The sequence below is a fragment of the Rhinatrema bivittatum genome, chromosome 12 (genome assembly GCF_901001135.1).
Source record: "Rhinatrema bivittatum chromosome 12, aRhiBiv1.1, whole genome shotgun sequence".
Lineage (NCBI taxonomy): Eukaryota > Metazoa > Chordata > Amphibia > Gymnophiona > Rhinatrematidae > Rhinatrema > Rhinatrema bivittatum.
In genome coordinates, this window is record NC_042626.1 from 62,511,289 (window position 1) to 62,525,264 (window position 13,976).

Sequence of the window (13,976 nt, forward strand, 5' to 3'; positions counted from 1 at the left end):
GAACAGACCTGGGTGAGCCTTTTCAAGATGGCCACCTGAGCGGATGTGCCGCTGAGAGCTCCCGAGATCTCCCCTGGAAAACTTGATTCTGCTTCCAAATATGCCGCATACTAAAAGAAAGTGAGGTTAAGAGGAGTGGATTTTACCTCCACCTCGAAAGAAGACAATCAAACCCGCATAGGCAGCTTCTTCGTGGCTGTTCCACACCAAGTGCCGTGTGAGCTGGTCGCTGAAGGGATGGCAGCTGAGCGTGCGCTATCCCCTCTGACCCCAGAAACATCGCTTAGCCCCGGCTGTCCAGACAGGCTGGCACCACCAGGTTTGGAAGGAGTGTGAGGAGAATGGAGAACCGAATCCCCGTCGGGATGACCCCGGAGAGGGGAAGGAGCGATTCAGCATGGGATACTACCATTGGATTTTGCCAACACAGAGCATGGTATGGAGGACCAGCCGCATGTAAGAATGGAAGGAGAGAGACTGGACTGCGTTGAGACGCCGGGAGCTTCTGGCCTGGATTTGGGTGCTGGCACAACTCCAGAAGAGGGAGGTGAGAGAAAAGATAATCTCTGAGACTATGTTGCAAGCATCGGCTGAAATAACTTTGCAAAGCTGACCAAATAGTTGGTAATCATTAGAAAAATCTATTACAACATTAACAAGAGTAGTATATGAAATTAATATTAGTGTTTGTGGTAGTTGTGGGTGGATCCTTGGGCCGGTGGCAGATGACCACGCCCCCGGGGGAAGATCCCGAGAGGGACCACCAGTCAGGCTCAGAGTATGGAGACAGTCACACACTAGTTCTTTTACTAAACAGTATATTGAACCACCAGAGGTGGCAGTAGTGAGCTGGAAGTGCCTGGCTGGGCTGTAGTCCCTCAGATACTGGAATAGCGATCCTGGATAACTGAGCTGTAGAGAAACTGAATATAGTGAGTAGGCAGGGTATGCAGAGTTCAGGAACAGAACCTTGATGGTAACACTCACACAATAGTCTCTTAGAAGCAGACCAGGAGCTGGAATGAAGTAGGCCCTCGAGGAGCGAGTACCTGGTTTCAGGGAACGCTCTGAGAGAGAGAGATGGTAACTCACTGGTGTTGTAGGCAGCGATGACTTCCTGGCAGAAGTGGTATTCAGTAGCAGGTCCAGGAACGTGGGCCCTCAAGGAGTGAGTACCGGTTCCAGACTGCGATCTGAAAAGCAAAAGAGAAAGCAAGGCCCCCTGAGGAGTGGGTACCCCTGGTAAGTCCGAGGAGGCAGAGTAGCAAGATATGTGGAGAGCGAATCCCATCCGCAGTGATACCTGGAGGAAGCTAGGTAAACCTTTTGCTAACTCGATTAGTTAGCGAATTCAGAGACCTTAAATATCCGGTGAGGATGACGTCACCTCAGGGGGACGCCCCCGAGTTTCGCGCCACTGCTGGTACTTGAGTCGGGGCTGCATGTGCGACCTTAGGCTGCTGGGAAACATGGTGGAATGCAGCGTCTAGCCGGTCCGGGGACGCCGGAGGATAACGGAAAGATGACGCCGCGGCAGCCAAACTTCCAACAAGCAAAGAGGGAGTCACCAAAGAGGTAAGGTGGGCGTAGTGGAGACGTCGGGCAGCGACGGTCGCAACAATTAAGAATCAAGTTTCCTCAAATGCTAAAGAAGTCTCTCAACAAGGCCATAAAATAAAAGAATTAGAAATTCAGCTAAAAGAGGTGGAAAAAGTACAAGCCACTATGTTGCAAGGAGAAAAGATTACAAACAGAAGGCTGGAAAATGTTGAAAACGCTTGAGAGCGCACAACTTATGATTTACAAAGTATCCTGTTATTGAAAATATTTCACCTTTAGAACTTTTCAAATCATATGTTACACAAGATTTAAAGTTGCCTGAAACATTAAAACCAGTCATTCCAAAAGCATACTGTCTTCCTTATACCGAATCAAATCCTGAAAATTTACAACAACCTGCGGTTTCCTTGGATATAACAACACTATTAGAGTCATCACAAGACTTGGTTATTACAAGAAGGAGATCCTTATTGATAACATTTGCATTCCTTATGGATAAAAATAATATCTTTAAGTACTTTTTCAGAAATAGGCTTGCTTTATTTCATGGATACAAAGTATGGTGCTACCCTGACGTAATAAAAGCCACTGAAGCTAGGAGGAAATTGTTTCTGTCAATGAGGGCTGAAGCTATTCAAACAGGAGCACAATTTTACACGTTTCAAATGGACAAGACAAACAAACCCATCATATAATTGTATATTAGAATAAACTTTGTTACCGAATCATTTTTGGTACCTCGAATAACGTTTTACCTGGTTTAAATACTTAATGTTACTATATGTGCCTTCTTGTAAACCGTTGTGATGGTTAATAACTTAACGACTGTATAAAAAACTTTTTAAATAAATAAAAATAAAGAAATTTCAGTTGCATTTCCCTTGTAAATGCTTTTAACAACAAATATTATGAGCCGTCCCAGCTGAGAGCTTTCTTAAACTCTCATCCCTAAAGTATTCTGGGGTTGGTTTGGTGTTTGTAAATGAGTGAGGAAACCACTCAGATGGTCATAATTTTTCTTTTGTGGTGATAAATTTACAGTTTTGAGTTAAGTAACGCTCCATTTCTAAGGCTCCCCCTCCATTTCTTTTATTTTATACAAAGCAGTATAATGGTAAATGTATTAGTGAATATATATTATTACCTATATTTTGTTTACACTTGCAATGTAAATATTTCCGAACAAGTGGATACTTGTATAATTATGTAAAATTTGATAAATAAAAAAAAAAAAAAAGGAACTGGACAGACCTGTTTCCCCTTTTCCTTTTCTTTTTATTTTCTTTGGCTAAACTATCCACCCCAGGGATTGAGGCTGGCCTCCCTCTGCCCCAGTAGACTCATCTCTTGGATGAACTGCAATGGCTAATGTTGCTCTTGCTGATGTCCGGGTAGATGCTGCTTGCAGAGTCTCTGGTCTGGTTTCAGGGTTTGCCTCTGCTGCTCTATGTGACTATGGTCATTCATTTTTGGTAATGCACATTCTATTACTGCAGACCGAGAGGCCATGGGGTTCAGTCCGCTTCCCTGGCACAAGACGACAAACCTTGTGATGTGCTGGGTCCTAGGACGGTTGTAAACGCTCTGAGCCCCGGGTACCTGTGATATGGGCCATTGGCATGGGCCATTGTTGCTATTGTAATCTATAGCTGAGGTAAAGGCTATTTATTTATTTAAAATCTTTTCTATACTGTCTCTAAGTTATATACCATCGCAACGGTTTACATTTAGGCACATAAATTAATGTAGGTAAAAGTGTACTATAGTACATTCTAACAAGTGCCATCAAAGGTTCGGTAACAATAAATCATTCAAGATAATTAGTTGTTTAGTGAGGTGGGCCATGACCTAGTGTACCGATAAGGTACTGTTTATGGCTAAAAATTCATTAATCAAGTGTTATAATTATGTTTATGGTGAACTCTCAGTTGTAAACCTCTTAATACATTCTCTTCACCCTGAACCTGCATACTCTCCTCATCCAACCTAATAATGCTCTCTGGACTTGATATGCTTATTTCTGATATTGTTCAAATTGTTTTTACTGTTGCACAACTGCTAAGAAAAATGTATACTTTTGTAAACCGTGATGGCTCTACCGAATGATGGTATATAAAACTCAACAAATAAATACATGTAGAGGTCATTGACCACTCTACTGCTCATTTCTAAGTGCTGTGTGTCAGTGCTCCTACTTCTATATAAGGACCCCCTTTGCGCCACCAGGCCTCCCAGTCCCAACTCGTACTATCACATTGGGTATTAACACTTGCTTGCCATGGGTTCATGGGATATTGTAAGCTTGGCCAATTTGCACACTTACGGTGTCTGAATGTTTGGAGTTGTCAGGAAGACTGCTCCCCCGCTTGGCCAAATACCTCCTGGCATGCACTGTGGGTGATCCTGTACCATATGTGGAGCTTCCTTTGCTACTGTTCCTCCACACACCCTGATCCCCACCCAGATGTATCTGCCACATGCCTTGCACTAGAGCACATGGGCTTCAGTGATTGCAGATTTTCAAAGGGGTACGTGAGTAACCCCCGAAAAGCTGCCCCTTCCACCCCCTGCGTGTGCCGAGCCTATCTTGCGTAGGCTCGGCGGCGCGCGCAAGCCCCGGGACGCCCATAAGTCCCGGGGCTTTCCTGGGGGGAGCGTGTCGGGGGGGGGGGGGGGCGGGTCGTGGCCGGTGCATCATCGGGGGCGTTCTGAGGGCGGGGCCGTGGCCATGGTTCTGGCCCGGGGGCATGGCCGTGGCCTCTGGACCAGCCCCCGGACCGGAACATGGCACGCCGGCATCCGGCCCGGCGCGTGCAAGTTACTCCTGCCTTGGGCAGGCGTAACTTTTGAAATAAAGGTAGGGGGGGAATTAGTTGGGGGCGAGTTAGTTAGGGGAAGGAAAGGAAGGTGGGGGGGGGGCGCGCCAGAAAGAAAGTTCCCTCCGAGGCAGGCTACTCGGCTCGGCGCACGCAGGCTGCCGATTTACGCAGCTTTGCACGCGCCATCCCCGGATTTTAAAAGATACGCATGGCTATGCGTGTATACCTGTCTACTCACTATCTATAGTTTCTCTACAGCTCAGCTACCCTGGGATAGTCTTTCTAGTACCTGAGGGACTTCAGCCCTGCCGGGCGTAGCAGCTCACTACTGCCACCTCTGGTGGTTCTACTAACCTGTCTAATAAAAGAACTCTGTGTCTGTCTCCATACTGAAGCCTAGCCGGTGGTCCCTCTCAGGATATCCTCCTGGGGGTGCAGTCATCTGCCATCAGCCCAAGGATTCACCTACCGGGTATCTACATTCCTCTACAGCCGAGTGTCCTCTCCAAGCACTCCGCTGGTAACAGATGGCTACTCCTTTCCTACCAGGGGTCTTCAGCAACAGATTCATAACAGCTTACTAACTCCACCTCCTTCTGGAGTTAGTACACAACAGATTGCTACTCCTAGCGCTAACACAGAGCTTTCCTAACAAGATTGCTAACTCCTAGCAGATCCTTTACAGATTGCGAACTTCTATCTGATGTCTCTGCTCATCTGGCATCAGATCCATAACAGATTGATAACTCCTCCCTCTTGAGGTGTCATTCATAACCAACTTGCTAGATTCTCCCTCCAGAGGAGCTCGCTCATAATACTTGCCCCCCCTATCTCCTGGGAACCACTTGTATGATTATTATTGACACTACAGAGAAGTGTTTTCTTTAATGTGTGATGCCATTGGAGGAATAGTGAGGGGGAGAGGTTATTCAATTTTGCCCCATGACAAATACCCAGTCCTCTGCCCCTGCCATTTTTCTGCCTGCTGCCATTCTCTCCTCTCCCCTCTGCTGGCAGTGGCATGATGGAATTGGAAGTAGTTTCTGGGGAGTTTAATATCACAACATAGTTTGATAATTGTATCATTCAACAGTACCACTCTAATACTGATTGAATGTCTGTCACACACACTCAATCAAGTTGACAGACAGCATTCACTTCAGTGCTTTGCAAGCATGGTGCCAATTTGCCAAGCAGAGTTAGCAGCTTGCTAGTGACACAGTCTGTGTCTTTTCTAGGGCTATGCCTCACACACTATTTATGTGCATTGATGACTAATTCCTTTTGTCAGAATACACTGAGAAGACTGGCAAGGCTTCGCTTCTCTCCACTGCATTCTGGCCGCAGATAATCAGTGCAGTGCTCTGCACAGTCAGACACAAAAAAAAATCAATGTTCGCTGCTTCTGCATATCCAGTTCACTACCCACACCAAGTGAACAGACAGAAAACAGTGCCTCTTTTTGTTTCTCACAGTGAGAGCACTGTGAGTGCAATGAGGACAAGAAAAAGCCTTTTGCTAATGCCAAAAATCTTTTTTTTTTTTTAACTTTATTTTCACTTTAAAAGTTTCTGAAAAGACAAGCTTTTCCTCTGGAATCCAACAGAGAAAATACAATTTCTTTGCATATTCTCAGACCATTCAGTAGGAGGATGTGTTACTTGACCCAGATGCCATCGATAGACTAGTTTTTAAAAAAAACCCAAAACCTTCATCTTAATTGGTCCTCGTTCCTAGCTACTTGCCTGCTTGTACCTCAGCTCTGGTAAATGGGCATTGGTTAGTTGTTATAGTTACAAGTCTCACTGCAGTATTTTTCAATGGGCCATTGACTTGAATGGGAAACACAAATGAATGAAAATGATATTTTGTTTACATTTGTGGGATCTGCCATTCATTTTGGGAGTCCACGAATGGAATGAAAATGGTCTTGCTCATTGCATTTTACCCATTCATTCGAAATGAATGCACATGCCTACACGCTTCCTTCTTGCCCACGTGGCCGAAGCGCTTCTTGCACGGACCCAGGTGACTTCCTTTTCCAGGTCCACACAAGCACTTCCCTGCTGCACATGGATTTCTCAGATGTTGGCCCAGAGATCCAGCAATTCCTTGAGGATTAGTCTCCAGGCCAAATCTGTAGAGTTCCCAAGTATGATTGGGGTGTGCAAAGCTACACTATGCTGTCTTGATAGTAATGAGCTACTTTGCATGTGACACAATGCAAGGTACCTGATTTATGGACATGCAAAAGCACTGCCCAGATATGATGGGCTAATTCTGCTGGATTAGGCTTATTTTATGTTGTAATCGTGTTTTATTAATCTTTGTCTTATATGGTATGTTTTGCTATGAGTCGCTCAAAGTATGGGAAGCATACAAATAAACTTAACCATAACCAAATAACATGTGCTAACGAGTTTTTATTGTATGCAAAATGCCCAAATTAGTATTTAGTGTGTGGTAACGTTGTTGAAGTTTAATAAATTAGTCCAATTTCTTCTCTGGGTTAAAGATGCTAGTGCCCTGCATTATTTTTAAAGCAATGAGTCCTTTCCAGGAAGTTAGCAAACATTAAAACAGCCACGTCTTTCAAGCCTGGCGCCTCTTGCAAGGAGGAGCAATTTAGGTTGGAGATGTATACATGAACCTCCATGAGTAAACAAATCCTGGTCTTGTGCTTCCTGTTGGCAGCCAAAAACTCAGCAGCTTCAGTTCTTTTTATCCAAGGGCCTGGCCAACCCTTCTTTTCCCACATCCCTAAATTACCGGGCTGAATGACTCTAGGGGCTAGTGTAACAACTCCCACCCCACCTGGTTGTGCAGCCCTCCCTTAGAATCTGGGAAATAAGCCCTCCAGCAAATGAAGCCTTTGTCTTACTGGCCATCTTCTTCTTTTTAAACAGAAAATGCCATTTGTGTATGTCCCATCAAACCCATGTTGTACATTTTTCTAGCACTGTCACAAGAACTGTCACTGATCAAGAAGAACTCTGAGGTCCCCGTTAGGGACCTCGGAGTTCTTCTTGATCATGAACTAAGCATGAAACCCTACATCAACTCTATTCTCAAAGCAGGTTTCTTCAAACTCAACGTTCTCAAAAAACTCTGACCCCTACTATACACCCAAGATCTCCGCACAGTGATCCAAGCCACCCTCACCTCCAAACTAGATTACTGCAATGCACTCCTCCTAGGCTCCCCATGTCTACGATAAAACCTCTCCAAATGTTGCAAAATGCTACAGCAAGACTCATCACTAACACACGTAAACACGAACACATTACCCCTATCCTCAAGGACCTACATTGGCTCCCCATCCTCTCCCGCATACACTATAAAACTCTGACCATAGTACACAAGTCTATCCACACCCATAATTCCAACTGGCTTGACCTTCCCTTCAATGCCCCCCAGTCCACTCGAGCTACCAGATCGGCCAGCAAAGGCACCCTACATGTACCTTCCCTGAAAACAGCTCATCTCTCCTCGACCCGCAACCGCGCCCTCTCTATTGCTGGTCCGGCTCTCTGGAACTCCATGCCCGTCCACATGCGCCTTGAACCATGTATGATCAAATTTAAAAAGAAACTAAAAACACTACTGTTCAACCAAGTTTATTCAAAATAGTTCCTCCCATTCTCACCATCCCTCACACCACCCCCTGGTGACCTCCCTTTCCTTATATTAAGGAGCTAATTATATTGTAAATTGTTACTTGTTCTTGTTTTTTAATCTATTTTTTCCATACTGCCCTTGGTTAACCCCCCGCCCAGTTCTCCTTCCCTGTTGATATGTATTTTCAAGCCTTTTGCTAGTATGTGAACCGGTATGATGTCCCCACTAATACCGGTATATAAAAGTTTCTAAATGAAATAAATAAATAAACCACAACATCTGCATTTCTAATGTATTAAATGTTCTTCCTCCAGGGAAACAGTGATACCTGAGACACCTGCCCCCAAGACCAAGGCCTGTTCTGCCTTAGGATAATGGTCATTGTGGAGATGCTGAAGCCCAGAAGAGATTATTGATATTTTTTGTAATTTGTAAAAAATGTGATTTTTAATATTTATATTTTTGAAAATATAGGGCCTAATATTCAGAAGGCTAAAGTTAGCCGGATAACTTTTCCTACATATTCAGCAGGATAAACGTCCAGCTGAATAGACTTAGTTATCTGGCTTCATGTAGCTGGATAACTTTAAAATCTAACTGGCTATACTTGAATATAGCTGGTTAGGTTTTATTTATTTAACATTTTTGTATGCAGACATTCGTTAGTAACAACACATCGGTTTCCATAAAATAAAAACTGCAGCGTAAAAGCTTTACAATGTAACTGATATTGAACCGAGGAAGGGTGAAATTAATAAACGAATCTAAGAAGGGTGGAGGGAGATGGGGCGGAAAAGAGGGTGGGAAAACATCATAACATTAAGAGTAGTAAATCAATATATGAAACGGAAATCGAGTGGGAAATAAAAGAAATTGTGCAAACTGTTCATGATCGTACTCACATACATAGAGGGGCGGATTTTAAAAGGCGCGCAAATAGCCTACTTTTGTTTGCGCTCCAGGCGCAGACAAAAGTATGCTGGATTTTAGTAGATACGCGCGGAGCCGCGCATATCTGCTAAAAACCTGGATTGGCGCGCGCAAGGCTATCGATTTTGTATAGCCGGCGCGCGCCGAGCCGCGCAGCCTACCCCCGTTCCCTCCAAGGCCGCTCCGAAATCGGAGCGGCCTTGGAGGGAATCCTCTAACGCCCTCCCCTCACCTTCCCCTCCCTTCCTCTACCTAACCCACCCCCCCCCCCCCCGGCCCTGTCTACACCCCCCCCTTACCTTTCTCTGGGGATTTACGCCTCCCGGAGGGAGAAGTAAATCCCTGCGCGCTGGGCCGCGACCTGGGGGCGGGAACGGAGGGCGTGGCCACGCCCCCGGACCGCCCCGGGCTGTAGCCATGCCCCCGTACCCGCCCCCAAAACACTGCCGACACGCCCCCGAAACGCCGCGACGACCCGACACGCCCCCGACACGCCCCCCTCGGAGAACCCCGGGACTTACGCGAGTCCCGGGGCTCTGCGCGCGCCGGGAGACCTATGTAAAATAGGCTTCCCGGCGCGCAGGGCCCTGCTCGCGTAAATCCGCCCGGTTTTGGGCGGATTTACGTGAGCAGGGCTCTGAAAATCCGCCCCAGAGGGTGTAGGAGGAAATAATATTCACTTTAAACTTATCTACAATCAATAAGTGTATGAGACTGAGAACGAGTGGAATGTATAAGGTGCTGGTGATATGCAAGAGATAAGTGGGATAGGTAATAATACATGGCAAGCAGGTAATAATATATAACAGGCAACATATTAATACATAGCGAGCTAGGGGGTTTTAGTAATCATCTACAAATTATATGGAATCAATAAGTATATAAGTATATGGAATCAATAAGCAACATAATGCATAATACATAACGAACTAGGAGGTTATAGGTTACTGAGATTGAGTGGGATGTATAAAATGCTGGTGATAAACAGGAGAGAAGAGTAGGAATAAGTAATACATGAAAAGCAAGAATTAATAGATAACAGGCAGCAAGAATGTTATAGTAATCATCTACAAACTATAAGGTATCAATAAGTATGAGAAAGTGGTATCAGATTGGGATGTATAAACTACTGGTAATATGCAGGGCAAGGTGTTGGGTAAAATTAATAATACATAGCAGGCAGGAGGATTTATATTTTACATACAAATCAGAAAGTTTGGAGTTTTGCATATTATGGTGGGGGATAGTGAGGGAATGAGAGCTGAGTGGTTGTGTGGGAATCAAGGGAAGGCTTGCTTAAACAACCAAGTTTAGTTACCTGGCTAGAATATAGGGGAAAAAAACCAGAACTGCAATGTGAGGGAGAGACCCGATCAGAAGCCCACCCCCCCCCCCCCCCCCCCCCCCCCGATGTCACCAGGGGCAGCTTCGACCGTTGAAAGGCGCCCTGCCACCAGGTGCCGCGCACCGTGCGTCGCACGCCAAAGGGGCCCTCCCCTTTGTGCACCCCTTAGTGCAAATGCCAGTTAATATCTTTGCAATTGAATATCTCTCCTTTGTTTAATATACTTCCTGTTATCCCTTTTTGCTCAATTGTTAAAAATCCTGCATTTTGAGCTTTTGTAAACCGTTATGGCTTTACCGAATGACGGTATATAAAACTCATTAAATAAATAAATAAATAAAATAAATAAAAGATAAGTCTTCAAATATCATGGCTAAGTCATTTAGAAGGATAACGTTTCAGTTATCCATCTAAATGGCTTTCAGTATCAGCCCCATAACTGTTAAATGAGTGTAACAGGAGCACTTCTCTGGCATCTGTCTGTGCACTGGTGACCACCTCATCAATACTTTCTCTCTCTCTTTACAGGTATCGGGGGTTTATTATTGTGATGACTTTTTTGTTTTATGCCAGTTACCACATGTCAAGGAAGCCCATCAGCATTGTGAAGGTAGGTGTTTGGGGAAGAGCTCACACTAGGCCAATGTGCGGACCCTGTGTCAGGTGCTGCAGGAGTGTGAGATTGTTGGTCGCTCCTGGTTTTGCTGTTGCATAGTGTTGTTGACTGGCTGTAATTTTCTTTCAGGACAAAGTGATCGAATTTGATTCTAAACCCAAAAGCTTGCATGGATTTGTTCTTGTTCCCCCATTGCTTGTAGAGGGGCTCAAACCAGGACTAGCTCAGCCTGTCCTGAAAACATGGAGCCAGTTGGTCATTCTGCAAATGTTGAAGTATACCCTGGTATTTATTTTCATCTGGGTGTTCTGCAAACACAAGACATTAAGGCAAAGAACTATCGACTCGTATGTTTGTTCCTGATATCAGCGTCCTCTGGCCTAGTTAGTATGCTGCTTGTCAGTCACTATGGAGCTGCTGGTCTTTAGAGAATTAGAACTACAAGTGCATAGGTGAGCAGGGATAAAATCAGGACCAGCTCAACCTGTCCCTTATGATAGGAAGCCATCTGGCATGAAAATAGCAGGACTGCCAACTGGATCCAAGTTTGACTAGTGATCTGCTCTGGTTTTACTCCAGATGTACATCTTGCTGTTCTTGCAGAAATTGCAACTGGTCCCAGCAAGCAGTGAGGTAAAATCAGGACTGCATCAATCTGTTAGCAAAAAATGGGACTTCCAGTTCATGGCTGCTCAGGTTACTGGCTTAAATGTCACTTTTTAAACTTTTACTGCAGAGGGAATAAGCGCATGTAGTGGGTGTGAGTTGACTGATAATGTCAACTAAAGAGCACAGTCCCTAGACCCTCTGTTTTAAAAGAAATAGATCGAACCCTCTAGAAGTTGCAGGGCAGTCATTTATAGTCGTTACCCATACGCCTCTGCTCTGAGATTTTGCCCCAGAAAGATGCATGCTGCTGTTGCCATGTTTCTTAAACCACAGGATGGCAAGTAGGCATCTCTTATCCTCTTGGCTTCAGGTGTGCCTTGGGGTCACAGGCTGGTGTTCTATATCTCACGTGTAACAATCCCTTCTCACAAAATGGAGTCATGACATTGACCTGCTGTGATTGGTTTGGGGAGGTAAGGGTGTTGCTGGATACTTTCCAGATATGAGGTGGCCAGAAATACAGGCGGAGGGTGAAGATGAATACTGATTCACAAACGAGGGCCTGATCTAGCTAGCAAAAAATCTCACCCAGAACAGTTTGATTGGACAATAAGCATGTCCAGACATCAAGCATTCAGCACATTAGATATTGCCGCTTGTCCTAACTTGTAGTGTTGCTGCTTTCTCCTAGGACAAGCAGGATGGTAGTCCTCACACGTGAGTGATGACATCGGATGGAGCCCGGCACAGAAAACTTATGTCCGTTTCTGAAACTTTGACTGGGCACACTGAGCATGCCTAGCATGCCTTATACCACGTGTCCACATGGGGTCCCTCTTCAGTCTTTTTTTCCACAGAGCTTTTGCCTTGCAGTTAAGTGAGCTCATGGCTTTTCTTCAGAAAATTGCCTTGGAAAATTTTCACCGTTTTATTTTTACGCATTTTGACGCAGGGTCCCTCTCAGTTCCCTCCCTTAGCTCCTCAGTCAGGTTTTTCAATGGTTCGTTTTGTTTTTTTTTTTTTTTAATATTTTTGCTTACATTCTCCCCCCCCCTCCCATGGCAGGGGTGCCTCTGTGCCCGCCGGCTTCAACTGCCCACCATCACCGTTCTTGTTATATTCCCTTCATTTTGTTTGTCATGGCCTCATCTGGTTTCCATCGATGCCCCCAGTATCTGAGGGCCATGTCCATCACGGAACCCCATGAGGTATGTGTCCTCTGCCTCTGGGTATTGCATGACATCTGGGGTTGATGCATGTGTGCCTAGGTGACCCATAATGGGCGTCACACTCGACTCTATAAGATGGAGAAATACTTTGGGTCTAGGAAGTCAGAACCATTGACATTGGCATCGGCGGCACCTGCACTGATGAACCTTGGAGCTGCACCAATGGACACCGAGTCATCAACATCAGTAGGGCCATCCATTCCATCAATGCCACCGGTGGATAGGGGCATCAGGGACCAGCCCCTATTGGTCTTTTCCAGGTCAAGGACTTCAGGCTCATCATCGACTTCTGCAGTAGGAAAAGACCAGGCTGAGCACCGAGGGAAGCCAAGGAAGCAACGGCACCAGTCACCTTTGTATGGTGCCAAGCTCGGGAAGGTGCCAATTCATGCCATGATGCCCCTGAAGCTGCCCCCATCGATGCAGAGGGTCCAAGGTGGTCTCCACTGGTCCTGGTGCCTGTCACTGATCCACTTCGGGGATCTTAGAAAGATCTGGCTACCCTTCCTGCCTCCTAGTCAGTGTTGACATTGGCAACTTTTGAGGAGGAGTGGGCACTGCAGGGCATCGAGCCGGTAGCACAGACTGTGCCAATGCCTGCACTTTCCCTGCTGGAATGGCAGTGTTGATCGGTGTGTTACTGACCCAGTTGGCATCGGTTTCCGGAAGGCCATTGATGCCGGCAGGGCACTAATGCTTCCCCCAGTCAATATGGTGCTCATTACCGGTTCCTCTGAAGAGGAAGCTCCATCGAGGCCAACAAGGACACAGAGGCCTGCAGCCCCTTGTCCAGCTTTGCCAGGACCAGCACCGGTGCCACCGGTGCCCATGCCTCTGGATGAAGGCCAAACACCTAGGGCCCCATCCCCTGTGGATTACAGTGAGGATGAGGCTCCACATGACCCCTGAGGGGATGACACTGCAGAATCCTTCTCTGAGGACTCAGAGGGTTTCCCTTCAGAGCCATCTCCACCAGAGGACTTGACCTTTGCAGGTTTTGTGCGGGCAATGGCCAAGGCCATCCCTTTTCAGTTGATGACTGAGGAGGATGCCAAGCACAAGGTGCTGGAAATCCTTCAGTTCATGGAAGCTCCTAAAGAGATCGTGGCTGTCCCGGTGCACAAGATCTTTGAGTTGCTGCTGAGGATCGGGGAACACCCTCTCATGGTACCTCCCCGTAAACAGGAAGGCAGATGAGATTTATCTCATCCAACAGGCTACCATATTCGAGAAGGTCAGCTGTCACATCA

General features: G+C 46.0%; 1 protein-coding gene across 2 annotated transcripts in view; it reads left to right on the plus strand.

Annotated features, from left to right (window-relative positions):
- Positions 1-13,976, plus strand: part of SLC37A2 (solute carrier family 37 member 2) — a 133,184-nt gene that overhangs the window by 30,984 nt on the left and 88,224 nt on the right. For both annotated transcript variants that reach the window (XM_029573337.1, XM_029573338.1), the window contains exon 2: positions 10,801-10,882. In XM_029573337.1, coding sequence (XP_029429197.1) covers positions 10,801-10,882 — 82 coding nt within the window. The remainder of the gene's footprint in view (positions 1-10,800; positions 10,883-13,976) is intronic.